Here is a 20,137-nt window from a genome sequence, read left to right on the forward strand (position 1 = left end):
TAGTTGAGAGGCCTGTAATGGTGGGGGAAAGGGTTGCTGCTCTTGTAGGAGAAGCATTGTGGAGCAGCTCTTGTAGAGCAGCAATGTCAGAACACGCAAGAGAAGCTCTGTGTGGGTCATAAGTTAGACTAGAAGCTGAAGTAGAAGTAGGTAAGTAGGCAAATCACATGGACTAACTGTATGCTTCTGCAGAAAAAAAAAAGGTATAGATAATTTGCATGTCCTGGAAATGTGGAGGAATGCCATGTTTTAGGGGTACCATGCAGTATGGAGTCATCTTACATGTGATAAACGATAGAACTAGTGTGGAGGAGGTCCAGCTAGAGCTGTGAGCCACTTATTTCTCTGTTTTGGAAAATGAATTTTGAAGTTTACCATGTGTCTGCCAGCCAAAACTGGCTCAGATTTAACGGAAGACTCCATTTAAGACTTGATTTACATTTTGGTTGTAGTCACAGCCAGTGAGCTGGAAAAAAGAAGGGGGGGGGAACCCACAGTGTCATACTTCTTTTCTTGCAAGAGAATTTTCTGTTTACTTTATCGATAAATATGCTGTTAAAAAAAAAAGTAATGAGTTACGGATTCTTTTTTTTTTTTTTTTTGCAGTTGGAAGTAATTAATTCTTCGTGTTATTGGTACAGGAAGTGCTAACTGCCCGATTTTTAAACTGCGACCACCCCAGGGCTGTGCTGGCCCTCGGAAATGGCTGGTTTGTGCTCAGGCGACCAGGATTTTCCGCGAGGGTCGCGGCGGGGCGGCGCCGGAGCCCAGGGGAAGGGGCCGGGGGCGGCGCCGGAGCCCAGGGGAAGGGGCCGGGGGCGCCGGGCCGCTCCCGCCCGGCTCTCCGCTCGCGGAACGCAAGTGACTCGCCCGCGGGCGGCGGACGTTGCTTCCCCGCCTTCCGGCGGCGGCAGGAGCGGCGGCTGCCGGGCCGGGAGCCCCGGCGGCGGGCGGGGCAGGGCGGGGGCCGGCGGGCCGGGCGGGGACGGGGAATGGCGGGAGGCGGCTCCTGAGGCCTGCAGCGGCGGCGGGTGGAGGTAGGCCTCTGTCGGTGGAACGGCGCGGCGGGGACGGCTCCGTCCTAGACGTAACCGCCAGACAGATCGTTAACAATGAACGGCATTGCCAAAAGCCTTCTGACATCGGTTAAACGCGGCCGAGCTGCGTGGCTGAGGGGCAGCTCTGCTGGCTCCGGGCACCGGCACTCTCGGAAGCTGGTTCTGGGGATAGAGACGAGCTGCGATGACACCGGCGCGGCGGTGGTGGACGACGCCGGCGGCGTGCTGGGAGAGGCGCTGCACTGCCAGAAGGAAGTCCATTTAGAGTGAGAATGTACTTCTCTCGGGGCTTTTGCCTTAACAGTGATGTTATTGTTGTTCTTCCTCGTAGTATCACCTGTATAAAAATCTAATGTCCACAAAACTCAGTAAGAAGTGGGTAGGCGTAAAGACCTGTCCCTGGGGCCACACCGCATTCTGTCTGAGGGGTTACTAAGGGTGAGGAAAGATACGCTGTGCATTTGACAAGTTTCATCCAGTATTTTCTTTCCCAAAGACGCAGATTACTTATCTAGCTTGAATTAAAGATGAAACCATTATTACTGTTAAAACCACAAAATGTCTCAATTTTTTTTACGGGAAAATTAATCAAATATAGGCTTTGTTGGCTAAGTACATGGACTGACAAGATAGGGATTATGAATATTGTTACAGACATTGTCTTGGAACAGTGCTGAGATACATTTAAGAGGCATGTGTACCAAAAAGGGAAAGTTACATCCTTTTCTGACCTTCCAGTGATAATTATGCTCTCTGCAGTGCATAGGTGCCCGTTGCACTAAACAAGGCATTTGAGAATGTACGAAGGAAACAGGCAGGATATGGCAAGGTTAAGAGGTGTTTAAAATCTGTTTTTATGCCATTCTATCTGTTGTGAAATACAAATGTATTGTAATTCTTTGTGTTTACTAGAGCAGGTGGAATAATTCCTCTGGTGGCACAGCAACTCCACAGAGAAAACATCGAGCAAGTAGTAAAAGAAGCGCTTAGTGTCAGTGGGGTTTCGGTACGTGACCTTGCAGCTATTGCAACTACAATAAAACCAGGACTTGCGCTAAGCCTTGAAGTGGGGCTGCAGTACAGTCTGAACTTGGTGAACAGGTACCAGAAGCCGTTCATACCCATTCATCACATGGAGGCTCACGCACTGACCATCAGACTGACACATCACGTGGAATTTCCTTTCTTAGTTCTTTTACTCTCTGGAGGCCACTGCATCTTGGCAGTAGCACGAGGAGTTTCGGATTTCCTTCTGCTTGGACAGTCCATAGATATAGCACCGGGTGACATGCTGGATAAGGTAACATTTCCTTACATAAGTGAATCTAGGGGTTTTTTTCTTCTTATTGCAGCTATACTACATAATGGTAGTGTTGTCATCAGCCCAAGGACAGTAATACAGTGTAATATGAGTGTTACTTAAGTTTTTATTTTGAAATACCATAGATTTAAGACACAAGAGGCTGTTAAAAATCTGTGCATAGCATCAGCTGTAACATATGTAAATTAATTATATTTTTAGCAAATAGCCAAAACTGGTCTTGGAAGTTTCATTGACACCCATTATACAAATGAGTTGTATGAATTTGAGAAGATTGATAGTGATATTTTAAAGGATGCGGTCAGGTTTAGAACAATACATATTAAAACATTTCTTGCCAGGTTTTTTTTCTACAGCTTGAAAAGGCTGGTTTGGCTTTCAGCATCTAAGTCTTCTGGGTCACCGAGAACAACCTGTAAAACAGATCACAATGTTTTGTTCTCAAACACAAGCAGAGTTTTTAAACAATGTTGTGTGTATTAATTAAAAAAGTGGGTGAGTGAATGGAGTCAGAAAGGGGATTGTTTAAAGTTGAAACCAACTTTGTTCCTGTTTATCTGGTAATACAACATGGCAGTTTGTGTGTGTTTTTTCCTATAGCATAAAAATTGGGTAATTAATGTTTCCTGCAAAATGTGTTGATCCTCATGTTTGCCCAAACTGTTTTAGAATTGCATTTTCGGGGGGGGGGGAAGCCAAACCAAACCAGAAAACCCCCAAACCAACAAACAACAACAACGACGACGAAAAACCAAACAAAAAAACCCCACCTGCCCTGTTCGTAGTTTCACGTTCAGTTGGATTTTGTGGTGTCTAATTTTACTCCACGGACTACAATACAGTGATGATGCAGTTACAGGAGGAATTAATTTAGCTGTCTATTCAGAGTCTGTTGTTTATTATCTCCTTAGGTGGCAAGAAGACTCTCTTTGAGAAAGCACCCAGAGTGCCGCAGCATGGCTGGGGGGAAGGCGATAGAGCACTTGGCTCAGACTGGAAACCGGCAGCAGCACACGTTCAGACTTCCCATGCAACAATATCGTAACTGTGATTTTTCTTTTTCTGGACTTCAGAACCTTGTCAATAAAGCCATTACACAAAAAGAAAAAGAAGAAGGTATTTTCAAACACAGCCAGATACAAACCATGTTTTTGATGACCTATACTCGGGTAAATCCATTTGATCATACATTTTTATAGGTATTCAAGAAGGTGAGATCCTGTCCTGTGTTAAAGATATTGCTGCTGCTGCACAGCACGCGGTGGCTGTTCATATTTTCCAGCGGACATATCGAGCCATGCTGTTCTGCAGAAAAAACAGCATATTATCATCAAAAAATGCAACTTTGGTGGGTATACATTCCTTTTTTCTTTTTTATATTTGACCTGCATTTGAAGATGCAGGTGCAGATGCAGGTGCCTTGTTGTACTTTCTCCCTTGACAGGTGAAGAGGATGTCAGTAAGTATTACATTGTTAAAATACCAGGATTAAAGTAATATTCATATAAATATTCACAATAACATCTTTCCTAGTTTGGCTTTCAGCTAGAAAGATATTTTCTTACCATCTAATCTGACCTTCCATAACAATGTAGGTCACATAATTTGACCTAGTGCCCCCCAATACTTGAGAGCTGTTCTAGTTGTAACAAGCTTTTATTCAGGAATCTCTTCTAGTGTAATAAGCTCACTTATTGTACTCTTTCCTGATATGTTTTCATCTTTGAAGATATGTTTTAATCTTAAAATGCATTATTTATTGCTGTCTTCAAAACATTATCTGGTAATGTTTTTTAAAAGAGAATTAGTTGAGTGTGACCCATCAGTACTTTTGAGTTAATGCTTTTTTTTTTTTTTTTTTTCTTTTGGAAACCGTTGTCAGGTTTTATCGGGAGGAGTTGCAAGTAATCAGTATATCCGAAAAGGTCTACAGAGTTTGGCAGATGCAAATGATTTTGCTTTTCTTTGCCCTCCTCCAAGACTGTGCACCGATAACGGTGTTATGATCGCATGGTAAGAGCTGTTTCTCTTTGCATGTGTTTCTATAACATTCTTTAGAAGCTGACATCAGAATCAAGAACTTCTGTTGATGGTGACTGAACCATATACACATATTCAGATAGTTATGACACAATTTTTACATAATTGCTTTCTTGCTTAGGAATGGCATTGAGAAGTTACGTGCAGGAGTTGGTGTTTTACATAGTACTGATGGCATCCGCTATGAACCGAAGTAAGTGACTCAGTTGGTTCACAGTCTGTTTCTTCACTTATTCACTATGGTCAATAGTGGAAGTGGTCAACTGGAAGGAGGTGTAGACTAAAAAGAGTAGCAGAAGCTGCTGAGGAGTATCTTTGCAGTGCATATAAGCTTTAAAAGTTACCAGCACTTCCTTTCCAGTGTAGTTGTGAAATACAAATGATTGTGTCTGGCATTTATGCTTGTTTTGGCTCAGGAATTTAAATTGCCATACATCATAACAGTTCTGTGTATTTTCCTGTGACCATTGTCATATGGGAAAACTGGAGCAAGTTAAGCTGTAATACACCTCCTCCTGGCTTGTCAGTCACTGGAGACATAAATCAAAATGCTCCAAGTCAAACTGTGTATTCATAATGAGCAATCAATTCAAAAAAAGAATTTGGCCCACATAACATCTGGTAATACTTCTTTTTTTTTTAAACTGATAATACTGATTTTTTAAATTACTTGTTAGGTAAGACTTGTTCTGTGGATTTAAGTAGATCCTAGGCTTAAGGCCAAATAAAGTTCAGGTATTTCAAGAGTACCAGCTGGTCTTAAACTTGTTTTTTCCAGGTTTTTACCCCTTTCCATTTCCAGGAAAACAGACTTGGAAGGTCTCAGGACAAAAAAAAAATTGTTTTGTAATTTTCACGTGAAAAATTAAAAAATACTCTTCAAAAATCACTTGCTTTATATCTCTCAGTGAATAAAATACTAAGTCTTATTTGCCGTAGACTATACATTCTTTAAGATGGTCACATAACGAGATACCTGTGAATCTCTAGTGTGTCTTGCATTAGTCAGTGAGATATACAAAATGAATTATCAACTAAATCAGAAGCTGAATAAAACAATGTTCCAAAAAGATCGCTTTGAAATCACAACTGTGTTTCCCTGAGTTGCAAACATTTCCTCAATGCTTCTAGGTGCAGCTTCAGATGGACGATTTTAATGGTCCATCGCAGGTTTAACAGTCTTTAACACAGAGTCATCTTAACACGGTGGTTTAATGCAGTCTTACAGGGCAAGGAATCTCTTGACTCCCATGCTCCTTGTAAAAAACGTCTGTGAATCTGCACGTGTGTGTGATGGCAATAATGTTGCTTTTAATACATCTTTTTTTATTATTTTCTAGAGCTCCCCTTGGAATTGATATTTCAAAAAGAGTTGAAGAAGATGCCATCAAGGTGCCAAAACTAAAAAAGAAGATACGATGGTTGGCATCTTAAAAAGTAACTTACTAAAGCAAATGCAACTATAAATTGTTCAATAAAAGCTGTGTCAATGCTGTACATTTATTGACACTACTTGATTTACAAGTGTTGAAAAATCATCTGTCAGAGAAATAAATGCTGTGTGACATCACCAAAATTATTCCAGTTACTGTTCCACAAATGTCTAAGAGTTCTAGGTATTAAAACAATAGCCAAAAAAAATTGTACTTACTTTCATTTCTGTAAATTTTATTAGAATCCCCATCGTTTAAATCTTGTTATAAAGTGTGTATATGTATAATATATATCATAATATATAACTCATATGAGAGTTATAATATACACTACATGTTAAAAAAATTTCATACCTTCCATGGCTGAGAAGTTACAGAAAGCGAACATGAGAGAGCATGGGTTTTCCAGAACATGTCAATGTGTTAACCTGGGCCAGTACAACTGAATTTCAACAGTACCTAATTTTCTGCTGCTGGGGAGAGAAGCCTATTCTTACTTATACAAAAAAAGAATCAGGGGTATAGGGCTAGTGCCTTCTAATTTTCTCTTTTTGTTAGAAACAGCTCAGTAAAGCTAATCACAGTGTTAAGTGAGCTGTTGATATGCAGGTTCTGAGGTTTGTCAATAATGCTTTATTTGACCTTGCCTTTTGATAATCAATGTAATACTCTCACATTATTATTCATTGCAATGGTATTTACTGGAATGAGTAAGTATTAAGTACCTCTTCATTTTGGATGACAATAAGAGTTTTCTAATTCATAATGCATATGTTTAAAATTGCTGCCATTTAAATATGAACAAGTAATTGGGATTTGTGGGACAGTTATAAACAGACAAACAAGCTGTCTGTTTTTTACAGTTTTTTAAATTTTATTTTTTTGACTCAAGGGCAAGATGTAACAAATCAACAAGGTACATGCATTACTTTTTCACCAATACTTAACCTTCTTCCAAAAATTAAGATCCCTCATTGAACAGAAAGCATTGCCAGAGTGCATAGTATTTACATTTTGTTACGTAGCATTGCTGGAGTCTCATCTTCATGGGTTTTCAACTACAATTAATTTATCTTTTGGTACAGTAGTTTATCTGTACCATTAAGCAGTTTTATCTTCTTGATAAAGTAATATATCACTTAATACATTAGGCCCTGTGCAGCAGTATGTGTTTATATGTGTGGCTCACTGATTTAAACATAGATGAAAGACTGGAATTTGTAAACCAACAGTGAGCAAACCCTTTTTTCCTCCATATTACACCTAATCTCTCCATTATCCCAGTTCTTAGTGCTGGTCCTGCCTTCCTTGGGATCAACAAGCCAGTCAGTCTTGCTGCTCAGAAGTCTCTCCCTGCTTCCAAACTTTCTGAACGTTGAAGAGGAAAGCATTGTTAAATAGCTGTGGTTTTTTGTGTAACAAATGCTGATAAAATCCCATACGTACTTCCTGTTGGGGACCCATCCTAAGGAACTGGAAGTGGAGCACACCAAGCCTCCCAAAACTACTGTTCGGACCAGAGAGCTTGATTCTAACACCACAGAAGCTTTCTTGCGTGGTACCACAAATACAGTTAACAGATCACTATTATGTTTATCTCATCTCAGAGTTTATACAGCAACACTGATTTATTTTTTTAATGAAAAAAAAAAAACCTTAAAGCTCTTCCAAAACAAGTATATGTGAACAATACCCCAAGTAATTGTAGTAAAGACTTTTGGAAATATTTACGTGGAGGTGTCTTGCAACAAGGAATTAGAAATGCTATCATGACAGTTTCCTGGCCTATCTCAGTAAATGAAATAAAAAAAATCACACGGTTGAAAAATCTCTGCTCAGTGAGTAGTTATTGATGGCCTTTTGATGAACCGTGATTATATAGCATGCAAGGTCTTGAACGGTTTGCTTCAGTGTCTCATTCTGTACATTTTTTAATTGTGGCTGAAAATTGAAAGCATAAAAGTAAGTGGAGAAATTGCAGCTTATACCATTTTGAAAGCAGCTGCTAACACTTCTGAACACCTACTTACAAATACAATGATGTTTGGTTTTCAAAAAACCAAATAAAACAGAATTCAGTAGACTAGTACACTTAAGGACAAGCAAATACAAAATACCGACTAGAAATAATGAGGTAGATTTATAGGACTAATGGAATCAAATCTAAAATGAATCAACAATATAGCGCCAAGAGAAGCATATATTTGGTCTTTATTATTGGAATAATACATAAGAGACAAGAAATACAGGGTTGGGTTTCTCTATTGCAGTAGGAGACTGACTAAAACAATGAAGGTGATATACTGAAGAACTATCAGTCTATTAAAATGTGTTACAAAACCAGTGTTATGTTGTTCATTGCAGGAAGGATTAAAGTAGTTAGCTTATTTTGCAGAAAAACCTTAAAATGCTGTTAGAGAAAGCTTTCTGTTTTAAGAGAGAGAGGTAATGGAGCATGTTACCTATTGAAACAGATTCCTCAACCACTGCAAGTTATAATAACAGAATGCTCTGCAAATACTTCATTCTCATTGTGGTAGAGAACGTGCTGGTTTTGGTTGGGGTAGAGTTAATTTTCATCACAGTGGCTGGTATGGGGCTAGGTTTTGGATTTGTGCTGGAAACAGTGTTGATAACACAGGGATGTTTCCGTTACTGCTGAGCAGGGCTTACACAGAGTCAAGATGAGTGGGCTGGGGGGGCACAAGGAGCTGGGAGGGGGCATGGCTAGGAGACCTGGCCCCAACTGACCAAAGGGATGCCCCACACCATCTGACATCACGCTCAGTGTATAAAGCTTGGTGGAAAAGAAGGAAGGGGGGGGAGACAGAGTGATGATAGTTTGTCTTCCCACATAACCATTATGCATGATGGAGCCCTGCTTTCCTGGAGATGGCTGAACACCTGCCTGCCCATGGGAAGTAGTGCATCAATTCCTTGCTTGGCTTATGTGTGCGGCTTTTGCGTATTAAACTATTATCCTGCTGAGTGTGCTGAAGGTCAGCTCTAAGACAAGGGTTCTCGATTTTAGAAGAGCAAACTTTAGTTCACTCAGGGCTCAGTTGGGAGGGAGTCAATGGGAAGCTTCCATGAAAGACAAAGGAGCTAGTGAGTGCTGGGAGTTCTTCAAGAACCCTATTGGAAGCACAAAGCCAATTTAACCCCTACAAAGGAAAGGGAAGTAAGTGGAGCAAGACGCCCCCATGGCTCAAACATGACGTCCTGGGTCTACTTATATCCAAAAGGGAAGCATACCAGAGATGGAGAAGTGGAGGATTATCCATCGAGATCTACAAGGGCATTGTCAGAGTGTGCAGAGATGCAGTTAGAAAAGCAAAAGCCCAGCGTGAATTGAAACTGGCTGTAGATGTCAAAAATAACAAGAAAGGTTTCTTCAGACATGTCAACCATAAGCAGAAAAAGACAGAAAACATAGGCCCACTGTTAAACGGAAAAGGAGAGTCAATTACCGATGATGCTGAAAAGGCAGAGGTCCTCAACACTTTCTTCACCTCTGTCTTTACCAACTCTGTCGGGTCCCAGGCTTTGGGAATAAAATTGCTGATTGAACCAAACACTGACCCACCATCAGTGAAGGAAGAGTTAGTACATGAATTACTACAGGAGCTTGACCCCTACAAATCAATGGGCCCTGACACCATCCACCCAAGGGTGTTGAGAGAGCTGGCTGACATCCTTGCAAGGCCACTCTCCATAATCTTCAAGAAGTCATGGAGAACGGGGGATGTCCCACAGGACTGGAGGAAGGCAAATGTTACCCCTATCGACAAGAAAGGCTCAAGGGAGGATCCAGGTAACTATAGGCTCATCAGCCTTACTTCAATCCCTGGGAAAGTTATGGAACGAATCCTCCTGGGGGCCATCACAAGTCAAATGAAGCACATGATTGGGAAAAGCCAACATGGCTTCACTAAGGGCAGATCATGCTTGACAAACCTGGTGGCCTTCTATGACAAAGTGACTTGCCTGGTTGACATGGGGCGGGCAGTGGACATTGTCTACCTGGACTTCTCCAAGGCCTTTGATATGGTCCCCCACAGTCTCCTCCTGCAGAAATTAATGTGTTATGGCCTAGACAAGTGGTCTGTGCAGCGCGTGGGGAACTGGCTGACAGGCTACACCCAAAGGGTGGTGGTAAATAGCTCCTTTCCAAGTGGCAACCTGTCACTAGTGGCATCCCCCAGGGATCAATATTGGGCCCAATGTTATTTAACACCTTTATAAGTGGTCTGGATAACGGCATCAAGTGTAGCCTGATTAAGTCTATGGATGACACCAAATTGAGTGGGGAAGTAGACACTCCAGAAGGGAGAGCTGCTCTGCAGGGAGATCTGGATAGGCTGGAAGAGTGGGCCAGCAAGAACCTTATGAAGTTCAGCAAGGAGAAGCGTAAGGTCATGCACCTGGGAAAACATAATCCAGGAGTGCAGCACAGGCTGGGATCCACCTGTCTGGAGAGCAGCTCTGTGGAAAGGGACCTGGGGGTCCTGGTGGACAGGAAGCTCAACATGAGCGAACAGTGTGCTGCTGCAGCCCAGAAGGCCAACAGGATGCTGGTTTGAATCAAAAAGGGCATCGCCAGCAGAGATAAAGAAGTCATAATCCTGCTCTACTCAGCGCTTGTCAGGCCACACCTGGAGTACTGTGTACAGTTCTGGTCCCCGCTCTACAAAAAGGATGTGGACAGGCTGGAAGGGGTCCAGAGAAGGGCCACCAAGATGATCAGAGGACTGGGAAGCCTGCCATAAGAGGATAGGCTGGGAGAACTGGGTTTGTTCAACCTTGAGAAAAGGAGGCTCAGAGGGGACTCATCACCATGTACCAGTACTTAAGGGGTAGCTACAAAGAAGATGGAGACTCCCTTTTTACAAGGAGTCACATGGAGAGGACAAGGGGGAATGGACAAAAGTTGCTCTTGGGGAGATTCCGATTGGACACCAGAGGGAAATTTTTCACAGTGAGGACAGTCACCCATTGGAATAATCTCCCCAGGGAAGTGGTTGACTGGGCCACGTTGGACACCTTCAGGAGTCGTCTGGACAGGGTGCTGGGCCATCTTGTCTAGACTGCGCTCTTCCTAGAAAGGTTGGACTAGATGATCCCTGAGGTCCCTTCCAACCTGTGATTCTGTTTTTATCTCAACCCACGAGTAAAAGTGAGAAAACTCTTCCGATTCTCTCCCCCGTCCCACTAGGGGGGAGTGAGCAAGTGAGCAGCTGGGTGGTGCTTAGTTGCCAGCTGGAGTTAAACCATGACAGTCCTTCACCCAGAACAAGGCTGTAACCTAAACAACCTCTGGAGATCCCTTGCAGCCTGCTGCAATGTACACAATATATATGCCTTGTCCTCATTACTTGTTAACCCCCTGGATATTAATAAAACCCATAGAATGTAATCATTTTATATCACTTCAGGAGTCATATTGTTTTAAACTATATTCAGTAATTGTAACAGCCAAACAATTGGTAAGATTTTAAACCTAAAAATATTTTTTTCTTTAAATTCTATCTTCCTTAAATATGTTTGAATAAGTTTTAGAGTAGTACAATGAACAACGTTTACTTGGGATTTAATACATCTACAGCAAGATGAGCAGTTTTCTTACATGAAATACAACCACTGCCTCCTATAGGACATTTTATAAGTTTTACAGTGCTCAAATAAGGGAAGAAAAAAACCCTCCAACCACAGCCTCTGCTTGTTTACAATTTAAACCTTGGTTTTATAGTGCTTTTGTAAGGATATGTTCACATGCTTGAATTCAAAGCACTGAAAAAACCCAAGCTGTTATTTTGATGAACATCTATGTTTTAATTTGTTTCTACAGAACTTTTGTTTAATTATTTCCAGAAAAAGTAACTGCATTATACAAAATAAACAGTTGCACAATGTTTAGCCACCAACCTTGTATGTTACCAGCAACTGTACTATATGTACAGACCTTAAATTAGTATTTGATAGTGTCATTTAATCTGTTAAAAACCCATCAAACTGGAATCAAAATAATTTTTATTCAGCTACAAAAATCTTTATTCCTCTTAAACCTTCACAGTATACTCAGCAATTTCAGTTAAGTAAACGCCAATCTGAAATCAGAAAGGACTTGTATTATTTTAAAGATTATACTATAGTATCTATGTTACTGTGCACATTCCTTACCTCTTACCATCAAATTCCATCACTGGAATGGGGTAACATTCTCTATCTGGCATATCCATGTCAAATAACTGAGCCTTACAGCCCAACGCACAACAGGAAGTCTATGAGGAAAGTTACTAAATCAGCTGTTAGGACTGTTTGCATCAACAGCTGACTGCTTACATCAATAAAATGACCAGTGGAGTTCCAGCTTCACAAGCCTTACAAATGCTCAGTGAATGTGGGAACTGAGGTACAACTGTGATTTCATTTAATGTTTAGAAGAGCTTTTCCTCTTTACACAGATCATCTGCACGTCACGGCAAATTAAACCCGTATCTAATGAGAAGCATCCCGCAGGGAATAGTAGATACCTTCTCAGGTGAATCTTTTTATTGTTCTTCAGACTGCTATTTTGCCATCCAGAAATGCCAGCTAAAGGCTATGCTCATATAACATACTCATTTGAGAAATAAGTACTGAACTCTGTATTAGCCTGTTCTATAAGAACTACTTAGATAACCAAGCAAAAACAGCCTGGAAAAACCTATGAACTCCTGGAGCAAGCGTTTTTACCTTATCCCTGACACTAGTTTTAACCAAGTACGATATTCTCTCATACTTTATTAGCTGTAAAGGCATCCATACATGTATATTACAAGACAGACAGCAAACTAGAATCATGATCTCGAATGAAATATCCTTTACTGATGGAGTACTGTCATGGTTTTAGCTGGGGTGGAGTTAATTTTCTTCACTGCAGCTGGCATCGTGCTGTGCTTTGAACTTAGCATGAAAAAAAATGTTGAGATAACACACAGATGTTTGGCTGTGCTTGTACTCGTCAAGGACTTTTCTAGCTTCCCCTGCTCTGCCGGGTGCACAAGAAGCCGCGAGGGGAGGGGGCACAGCCAAGAGAGCGGATTCAAACTGACCAAAGGGATATTCCACATCATGTAACGTCATGCCCGGTATGTTCACTGGGAGGGGCTGGCCGGGGGACGGAGGGAGCAATGGCGGCTCAGGGACGGGCAGCGTCGGTCAGCAGGTGGTGAGCAACTGTATCATTTGTGTTTCTGGTTTTTCCTTTTCCATTTTATTATGTTATCATTATTGTCATTATTATAATAATCATTATTATAATTATTATTTTATTGTAATTATTAAACTGTGCCTATCTCAACCCACAAGTTCTTTTGCTCTTCTGATTCTCTTCTCCATCCCACAGGGGTGGGGGGGGTGAGCGAGCGGCTGCGCGGTGTTTAGTTGCTGACTGGGGCTGAACCACGACAGTCCATTTTGGCGCCCAACATGGGGCATGAAGGGTTTGAGATAATAACAGTTGCTGGTCACAGCATTGACTCATCTGTTCTTAATACTAGTTTGTCCAGTCTCTACCATGCTGATTGTAAAGTACACGTTAAAAATTGCTGTTGGCTTTTGTAGTTTGCTGTGCTCTGCAGTGATTAGAGATGTTTTGCCTAGGAGATTTGTTATTAAAACATTGGCCTTGACCATTATCGGTTATTTAGGTCTTGCATAGAAGCTTTTACTGTACTTCAGCTACCACCTCATGGAGACAATTAGCGATTATACCTCCTCCTCTGAGAGGTTTTTTATGGAGGAAATACAGAATGGCACGTTAACTACCATCTTATATAATGTCTCCTCCTTCATTACAACAACTTTTCAGTATCTTGAACATCCCTGGGTAGTTAAGATACGTCTGTTGGTATTGCTTTGGCAGACGGTGTCAGTTCTGTCTACGGTTAATAAGCAATTTAAGAATATAATCCAGAGATCTGCCCAAAGGCTCGTTAGCTATGCGTGGCAGGGTATGTGGGATAGTATGGGTAAATGCCTAAGACGGTGGGCACCCCCAGTGTTGTGGGACTTCACCCCTGAACAAGTGCAGAATCCTGAAAAATTAGTAGAATATTTGGAGGAAGTATGCTGTCACCCTGGCAGTTTCAGAGAGATACAAATCACTGCAATGTCCTGGGGCCTGGCTCATGCCTATCGAGCCCTGTTTGACCCTATTCAGTACCCCAAAGGGGAAGAGAAGGTCTCTGGATCTAAAAAGACAAAGACAAGGAAAGCAACAAGCACTGCGGACACTCAAACCCCCACGACAGACACTGCAGCTACTCCAACCCCAGTGACAAGTGTTGCAGCTAAATCAGAGGACCAACCTGTGCCAGTTTCAGTCGCCCCTATACTCAAGAAGAAATCTTGGAAGACAACTCATTTAGAAAGAGATTTTGAAGAACCAGGGCCATCACAAGAAGAGGAGGAGGAAGAAGAATGTGTACAAGAAATGGAAACTACCCGATCCCTATCCTTGAGTGAGTTGCAGGATATACGGAAAGATTTCGGGTGCCATTCAGGTGAGCACATTGTCACCTGGCTGCTCTGATGCTGGGATAATGGGGCCAGTAGCCTGGAATTAGAGGGGAAGGAAGCCAAACACCTGGGATCCCTCTCTAGGGAAGGGGGTATTGATAAACCAATTGGAAAAGAACACCAGCCCTCAGCCTCTGGAGGTGAATTCTGTCCGGAGTGAAGGAAAGGTGCCCCTTCAAAGAAGATATTGTATTTCGCCTAGGGAAATGGATGACCATGGAGAAAGGTATCCAGTACCTGAGGGAACTAGCTGTGCTTGAGGTGGATCTGGACTGGCAACATAAGGGTGAACTATTTTTAGGTCAGTGGGCCCATGACACCTCAGGCCATCAAGGGAGAGATGCAACATACAGATGGGCTTGTGATTGAGGGGTGGACTTGACCATGGACACTATTGCGCAAGTTATCCATGAATGTGAAATGTGCGCTGCAATCAACCAAGTGAAGCGGGTAAAGCCTCTGAGGTATGGGGGTCGGTGGCTGAAATACAAATATGGGGAGGCCTGGCAAATTGACTATATCACACTCCCACAGACCCGCCAAGGCAAGCGCCATGTGCTTACAATGGTGGAAACAGCCACTGAATGGCTGGAAACATATCCTGTCCCCCACGCCACTGCCCAGAACACTATCCTGGGCCTGGAAAAACAAGTCCTGTGGTGACAAGGCACCCCAGAGAACTGAGTCAGACAACGGGACTCATTTCCGAAATAACCTCAGAGACAGCTGGGCCAAAGAGCATGGCATTGAGTGGGTGTATCACATCCCCTGTCACGCACCAGCCTCTGGGAAAATTGAACGGTACAATGGACTGTTAAAGACTACACTGAGAGCAGTGGGGGGTGGAACATTCAAGCACTGGGATACACATTTAGCGAAGGCCACCTGGTTAGTCAACACGAGGGGATCTGCCAACCGAGCTGGCCCTGCCCAGTCAGAATCCTTACGTACTGTGGAAGGGGATAGAGTCCCTGTAGTGCACACAAAAAATATGTTGGGCAAAACAGTCTGGGTTATTCCTGCCTCAGGCAAAGGCAAACCCACTTGTGGGATTGTGTTTGCTCGAGGACCTGGGTGCACTTGGTGGGCGATGCGGGAGGATGGAGGTATCCGGTGTGTACCTCAGGGGGATTTGATTTTGGGTGAAAACAGACAAGAACAATGAATAATATGCTGTTAATTGCTATATAATGTTGTATGTCATCACTACTATGGTTGCTATATGCCATATCAATGGTGTCATGGAGGGAATCTCCCAAATTAATAACAAAAAAAAATGAACTTTCAACTGAACCAAGCAAAGTGCAGCAGTGATAGAACAAGGACTGAAAGTGCAGTGGTGATGGAATGAGGACTGACTTCAGCATGTAACAATCCAACACCACACACAGCATCTCTCTGAAAGAACCTTACAACAGATGGAACCCAAAGTCATGAACTAAATGAACTCAATGGACATTTCATGGGCATTTTACAGGGGTGGTTCATAGACTAGGGGAATGATAAATGAAATCTGTATATTCTGTTAAAGGATGAGAAGGCGGGTAGGGAGTATTGAAATTGTATTGGACAGCATGGGACCTGAGCATGATGTAAATGATCTGGAATAAGGGGTGGATACTGTCATGATTTTAGCTGGGGTGGAGTTAATTTTCTTCACTGCAGCTGGCATCGTGCTGTGCTTTGAACTTAGCATGAAAAAAAATGTTGAGATAACACACAGATGTTTGGCTGTGCTTGTACTCGTCAAGGACTTTTCTAGCTTCCCCTGCTCTGCCGGGTGCACAAGAAGCCAGGAGGGCAGGGGGCACAGCCAAGAGAGCGGATTCAAACTGACCAAAGGGATATTCCACATCATGTAACGTCATGCCCAGTATGTTCACTGGGGGGAAGCTGGCCGGGGGACGGAGGGAGCAATGGCGGCTCAGGGACGGGCAGCGTCGGTCAGCGGGTGGTGAGCAACTGTATCATTTGTGTTTCTGGTTTTTCCTTTTCCATTTTATTATGTTATCATTATTGTCATTATTATAATAATCATTATTATAATTATTATTTTATTGTAATTATTAAACTGTGCCTATCTCAACCCACAAGTTCTTTTGCTCTTCTGATTCTCTTCTCCATCCCACAGGGGTGGGGGGAGTGAGCGAGCGGCTGCGCGGTGTTTAGTTGCCGACTGAGGCCGAACCACGACACGTACCAACATCAAGCTCTTTCTTCCATGGAAGTATAAAAATACTCATTCTGTGTATACTGAAGATGTTGACATTTGAAATTGGGTCCCCCCAAAAAAACCCTAAAGAAACAACCAGCGGCAATTCTCTTTCAGTTTTAACTCCACAAGATATAAAGAAAGATGTGGGGGTTTGGTTGTTTTTTTTTTTTTTAAGAAGTAACAATATGACAACAGCTTAAACCACTAAAGTTATTTTAGTATTTAATATATAAAGATATATCATTTAAACATAAAAACCTACAAGATTTGATATCTAGAAGATTTAAAAATATCAATGTCAAATTTGAATTTAAAGAATTATTAAATTTACAGTTTTCTTACTAGAATAGGCCTGAAGATGTTTAAAGCTGGGATTTCCATCTTCTTTTTAAACCCCAGTAAAAATGGAATCAGAGTTCATTAACTTGAGGTACTCTATATTCCTGCAGATAGGTGATGAAAATACGAATGAAGATCCAACTTGGAATCCAAGCAGTACAGAGAAGAATAAGTGTCTTTTATGCAATATTCTTGTAATATGCTATTTAAATTGGCACTCGGTACTACACAAGTTGAGCTACATGAAAAATGTATTTAGGTTTGACGCAATGAATAGGTTCACCAATGTGTTAAGATCAGCAGAGGCCAGTTAAGATACAGTAATGTGTCAGTCTGCAGGAGAGGTTAGCTCTTCAGCAAAAGCTTCTGAAGAAACAATTGGAAAAAAATTCACACCTGTTTCCTCAAAATCATGTTTAGTGAAAATACCAATTAGACCTGCAAATGGGGAATGAGCACAAATTCTACAAGGTCAAATGAGACCCTTTAGGGTCTCTATCGTTGCCTGCCATAAAAACATGTTTGTACCACCTAAATGTAAGCATTATTCTTCAGTTCTAAAAATGTATTTGTCAGATGCACTTTAGTGTTGCATATATAACCTGACAGTATTTTTATTAATACGCTAGGAATTACTGGTTATGTGTTTGTTAGAAAGTTAGAAGATTCTTTTGTCACTAATACCACCTTATACATTATATAGCAAGGCAACTAATTTTAAATCTTAATTATACAGACATGGCAAATAATATAAACAAAACTGTAAAATGCTAGGAAAAAAATATATGCGTCTTTAGAAAGGTATTCTGAAGAATTCAGAAGCCTGGAGCTCTTGTCACTCTTACAGAATGCTTCAGAATACTGAGGACCTTTGAAAATCTGACCAATCACTTAAATACCACAGTGGAAGCTGAGATATTTTGGAAATGTGTTGATTTACAGTATTTCATATCAGCTTTATAATTTTGCATGCGATCCAATGATCTGTATTTTATTGAGTCATAAAACCAGCTTTTAGGAATGACATGTATAAACTACATGCAATATTAAGTATTTTTTTAAATAGGAATTTTTTTGTACTTGCCTCCCAAACAAAAACTCAAAAAATATTTCCATCTGTTTTCCCATCAGTATCCATGCCCCTTTCAGAGCACTCAAAGAACCCAACACATTTCTCTCTGGGTATATATGCCCCAAAATCCTGCCATGTAATCAACACTGATCAAAATTTGTCCAATTTTTGTATCAGTGTGAGCTGGAGGAAGCTGACAAGAAGTTCGGTGATGATAACTCACATCTGAACTGATGGAAGGTTTAAACAGCAAATTCCAACAGCCAATTTTTTCAAAATCTGATGGACTTCTTAACAATACCAGGGCATATCTGTATCCATCAGTGCTAGCAAAGTTGATGTCTGGGTACATAGATTTTTTAGCTGGCCCAGCAGTTCACTCACAATCTCCAGTGAGCACTGTGTGTCATCTTTTGAAGCCAGCCAAGTAGAGGACATGGTAGGAAGTAATTCTTTCTACTTATTTTTGCCAGACTTTGTAAACAAGGTACTAGCATTTTACTGTGCTACTAAGTTTGACAAGCAGCTCATCAGCTTATTCAGCTCTAGGGAACGCTTATCAGGCCTGAGCATTTTTCAAGAATATTCTCCTGTTTCTAAAACACAATACACAGAGAGGCTAACAAAAAAAAGAGAGAGAATATTACTTAATCAAGAGCTATACTAGTATCTGCAAGAAAACAATAAAGCTCTTAAGGACAAGATCAAGAGACAGTAACATTCCTGTAGGTTGCTTGGAAATATGACAGAATGTGATTTCAATGCATCAGCATTTAAAAATGTCTTTCCTGCCCCCACCTCCCCTCCCCACCCCAGAACCAAACATTTTGTCAAGGAACTCTATAAATAATAGTAAGTGTACCATAAATAGTAACAATAAATTAATTTATGAATAACTGGATAAATGGAGAAATTTGCCAACAGCAAATGATATGTTTTCTTTCTCCTATCTAAAATTATTGATGCCTTGCAAGATTATGTCTCATGTTTCTCTAAATATCAGGGGTCTCTTAGTCTGGGAAAGAAATTATTTGCCTAGGTATAAAAAGCACAACTTTTTTTTCTTAGGCTCCCAGGTGACATCTAACTTCTAGGAATACTGCAACACCACTACAGAGAGAACAAACAATGAACAGTCACATTTCACCAGGCTAACGTTCCCCTTTGTCCAATCTCCACTTGCTTTAGAGCATGATGCAAGAACTCTTGCAAACATTCCAGGCTGAGATACTGGAGAGTCAACTTTCCTCAGAGCACCAGTAAGAAATCTGCCAGTGCTTTAAAACAGTCTGAAACTTACATTTTTGTAATAAATATTTCTCTATAGACTGGACAAATTATTTTGAAAATCTACTTACACCCTTAGAGATACCTTGTAGTAATAGATGTATCATGGTTTTTATAAAAATGGATTTTTTTCCTGGTATGATTTTTCCTTTCTCAACTGAACAAACATAAAAACCAGAACCTTAAGGTAGCAAGTTGAGTACTAAGCTCAGTCCTTACCAACAACACTGGAAAGCATGTATCCAGTTTTTCTTATAACATTACCTTTGCAAACCTTCCATACCCAATTAGAAAAACAAGCTAACTCAAGCTTCTCTTGAGAGGAAGTCCATTCCTATTTCAGGCCCATAACTGAACCAACATACTCTCCCAGAGTGCCCTATTTTGAGAGAGAAAGACCTTTTTTGTTTTGTTTAAAAGACATCTTCTTTGAAGTGCACAATGGATGCTTTGCAACTTTAGAAGTAGCAGAGCTAAAGCTTAAAGGAGAGGTAGCAAACTAGGGGAGCCAACACGGGACAAAGAACAGCCTGGATGGAGCTTCCCAGTTTGGGAGTAGAGGAAGTCCCAGCCTGGGGACCACCACCAAACCCAGCCCTGCAAAACTGACCAAGGGCTGGGAGGCTGCACAGGATTGCCCCAAAACACCCAGTGTGTGCGCGCGTGTGTGTGATGTCTGTTTCTTAAGTAACAAAAGGCCAAACATGATGCTTGGAGGGCAGATCTCCAAGATGCAACAAGGCCAGAGACCCTCAGTTCTTTTTTGCTCTGGCAACCCAGACCAGCTCCTCATCATGCCCTCCCTTCTAA

At 41.5% G+C, this 20,137-nt stretch overlaps 1 protein-coding gene across 2 annotated transcripts; it reads left to right on the forward strand.

Moving 5' to 3' along the window:
* The first annotated feature begins 982 nt into the window (after nucleotides 1–982).
* On the forward strand, nucleotides 983–5,995 carry OSGEPL1 (O-sialoglycoprotein endopeptidase like 1). Of its 2 annotated transcripts, none has more exons than XM_009503426.2 (7): nucleotides 983–1,324; nucleotides 1,971–2,358; nucleotides 3,291–3,495; nucleotides 3,579–3,727; nucleotides 4,262–4,392; nucleotides 4,541–4,612; nucleotides 5,760–5,995. In XM_009503426.2, exons 1-7 carry the CDS (start codon nucleotides 1,113–1,115, stop codon nucleotides 5,851–5,853), a joined length of 1,251 nt encoding a protein of 416 aa, XP_009501721.2. In that variant the 5' UTR covers nucleotides 983–1,112; the 3' UTR covers nucleotides 5,854–5,995. The 2 variants fall into 2 exon arrangements, with proteins under 2 accessions (XP_009501721.2, XP_064308083.1); XM_064452013.1 differs by having other exon boundaries at nucleotides 1,213–1,324; nucleotides 1,976–2,358.
* Nucleotides 5,996–20,137: the final 14,142 nt, after the last annotated feature.

This window comes from Phalacrocorax carbo, chromosome 5 (assembly GCF_963921805.1).
Source record: "Phalacrocorax carbo chromosome 5, bPhaCar2.1, whole genome shotgun sequence".
Lineage (NCBI taxonomy): Eukaryota > Metazoa > Chordata > Aves > Suliformes > Phalacrocoracidae > Phalacrocorax > Phalacrocorax carbo.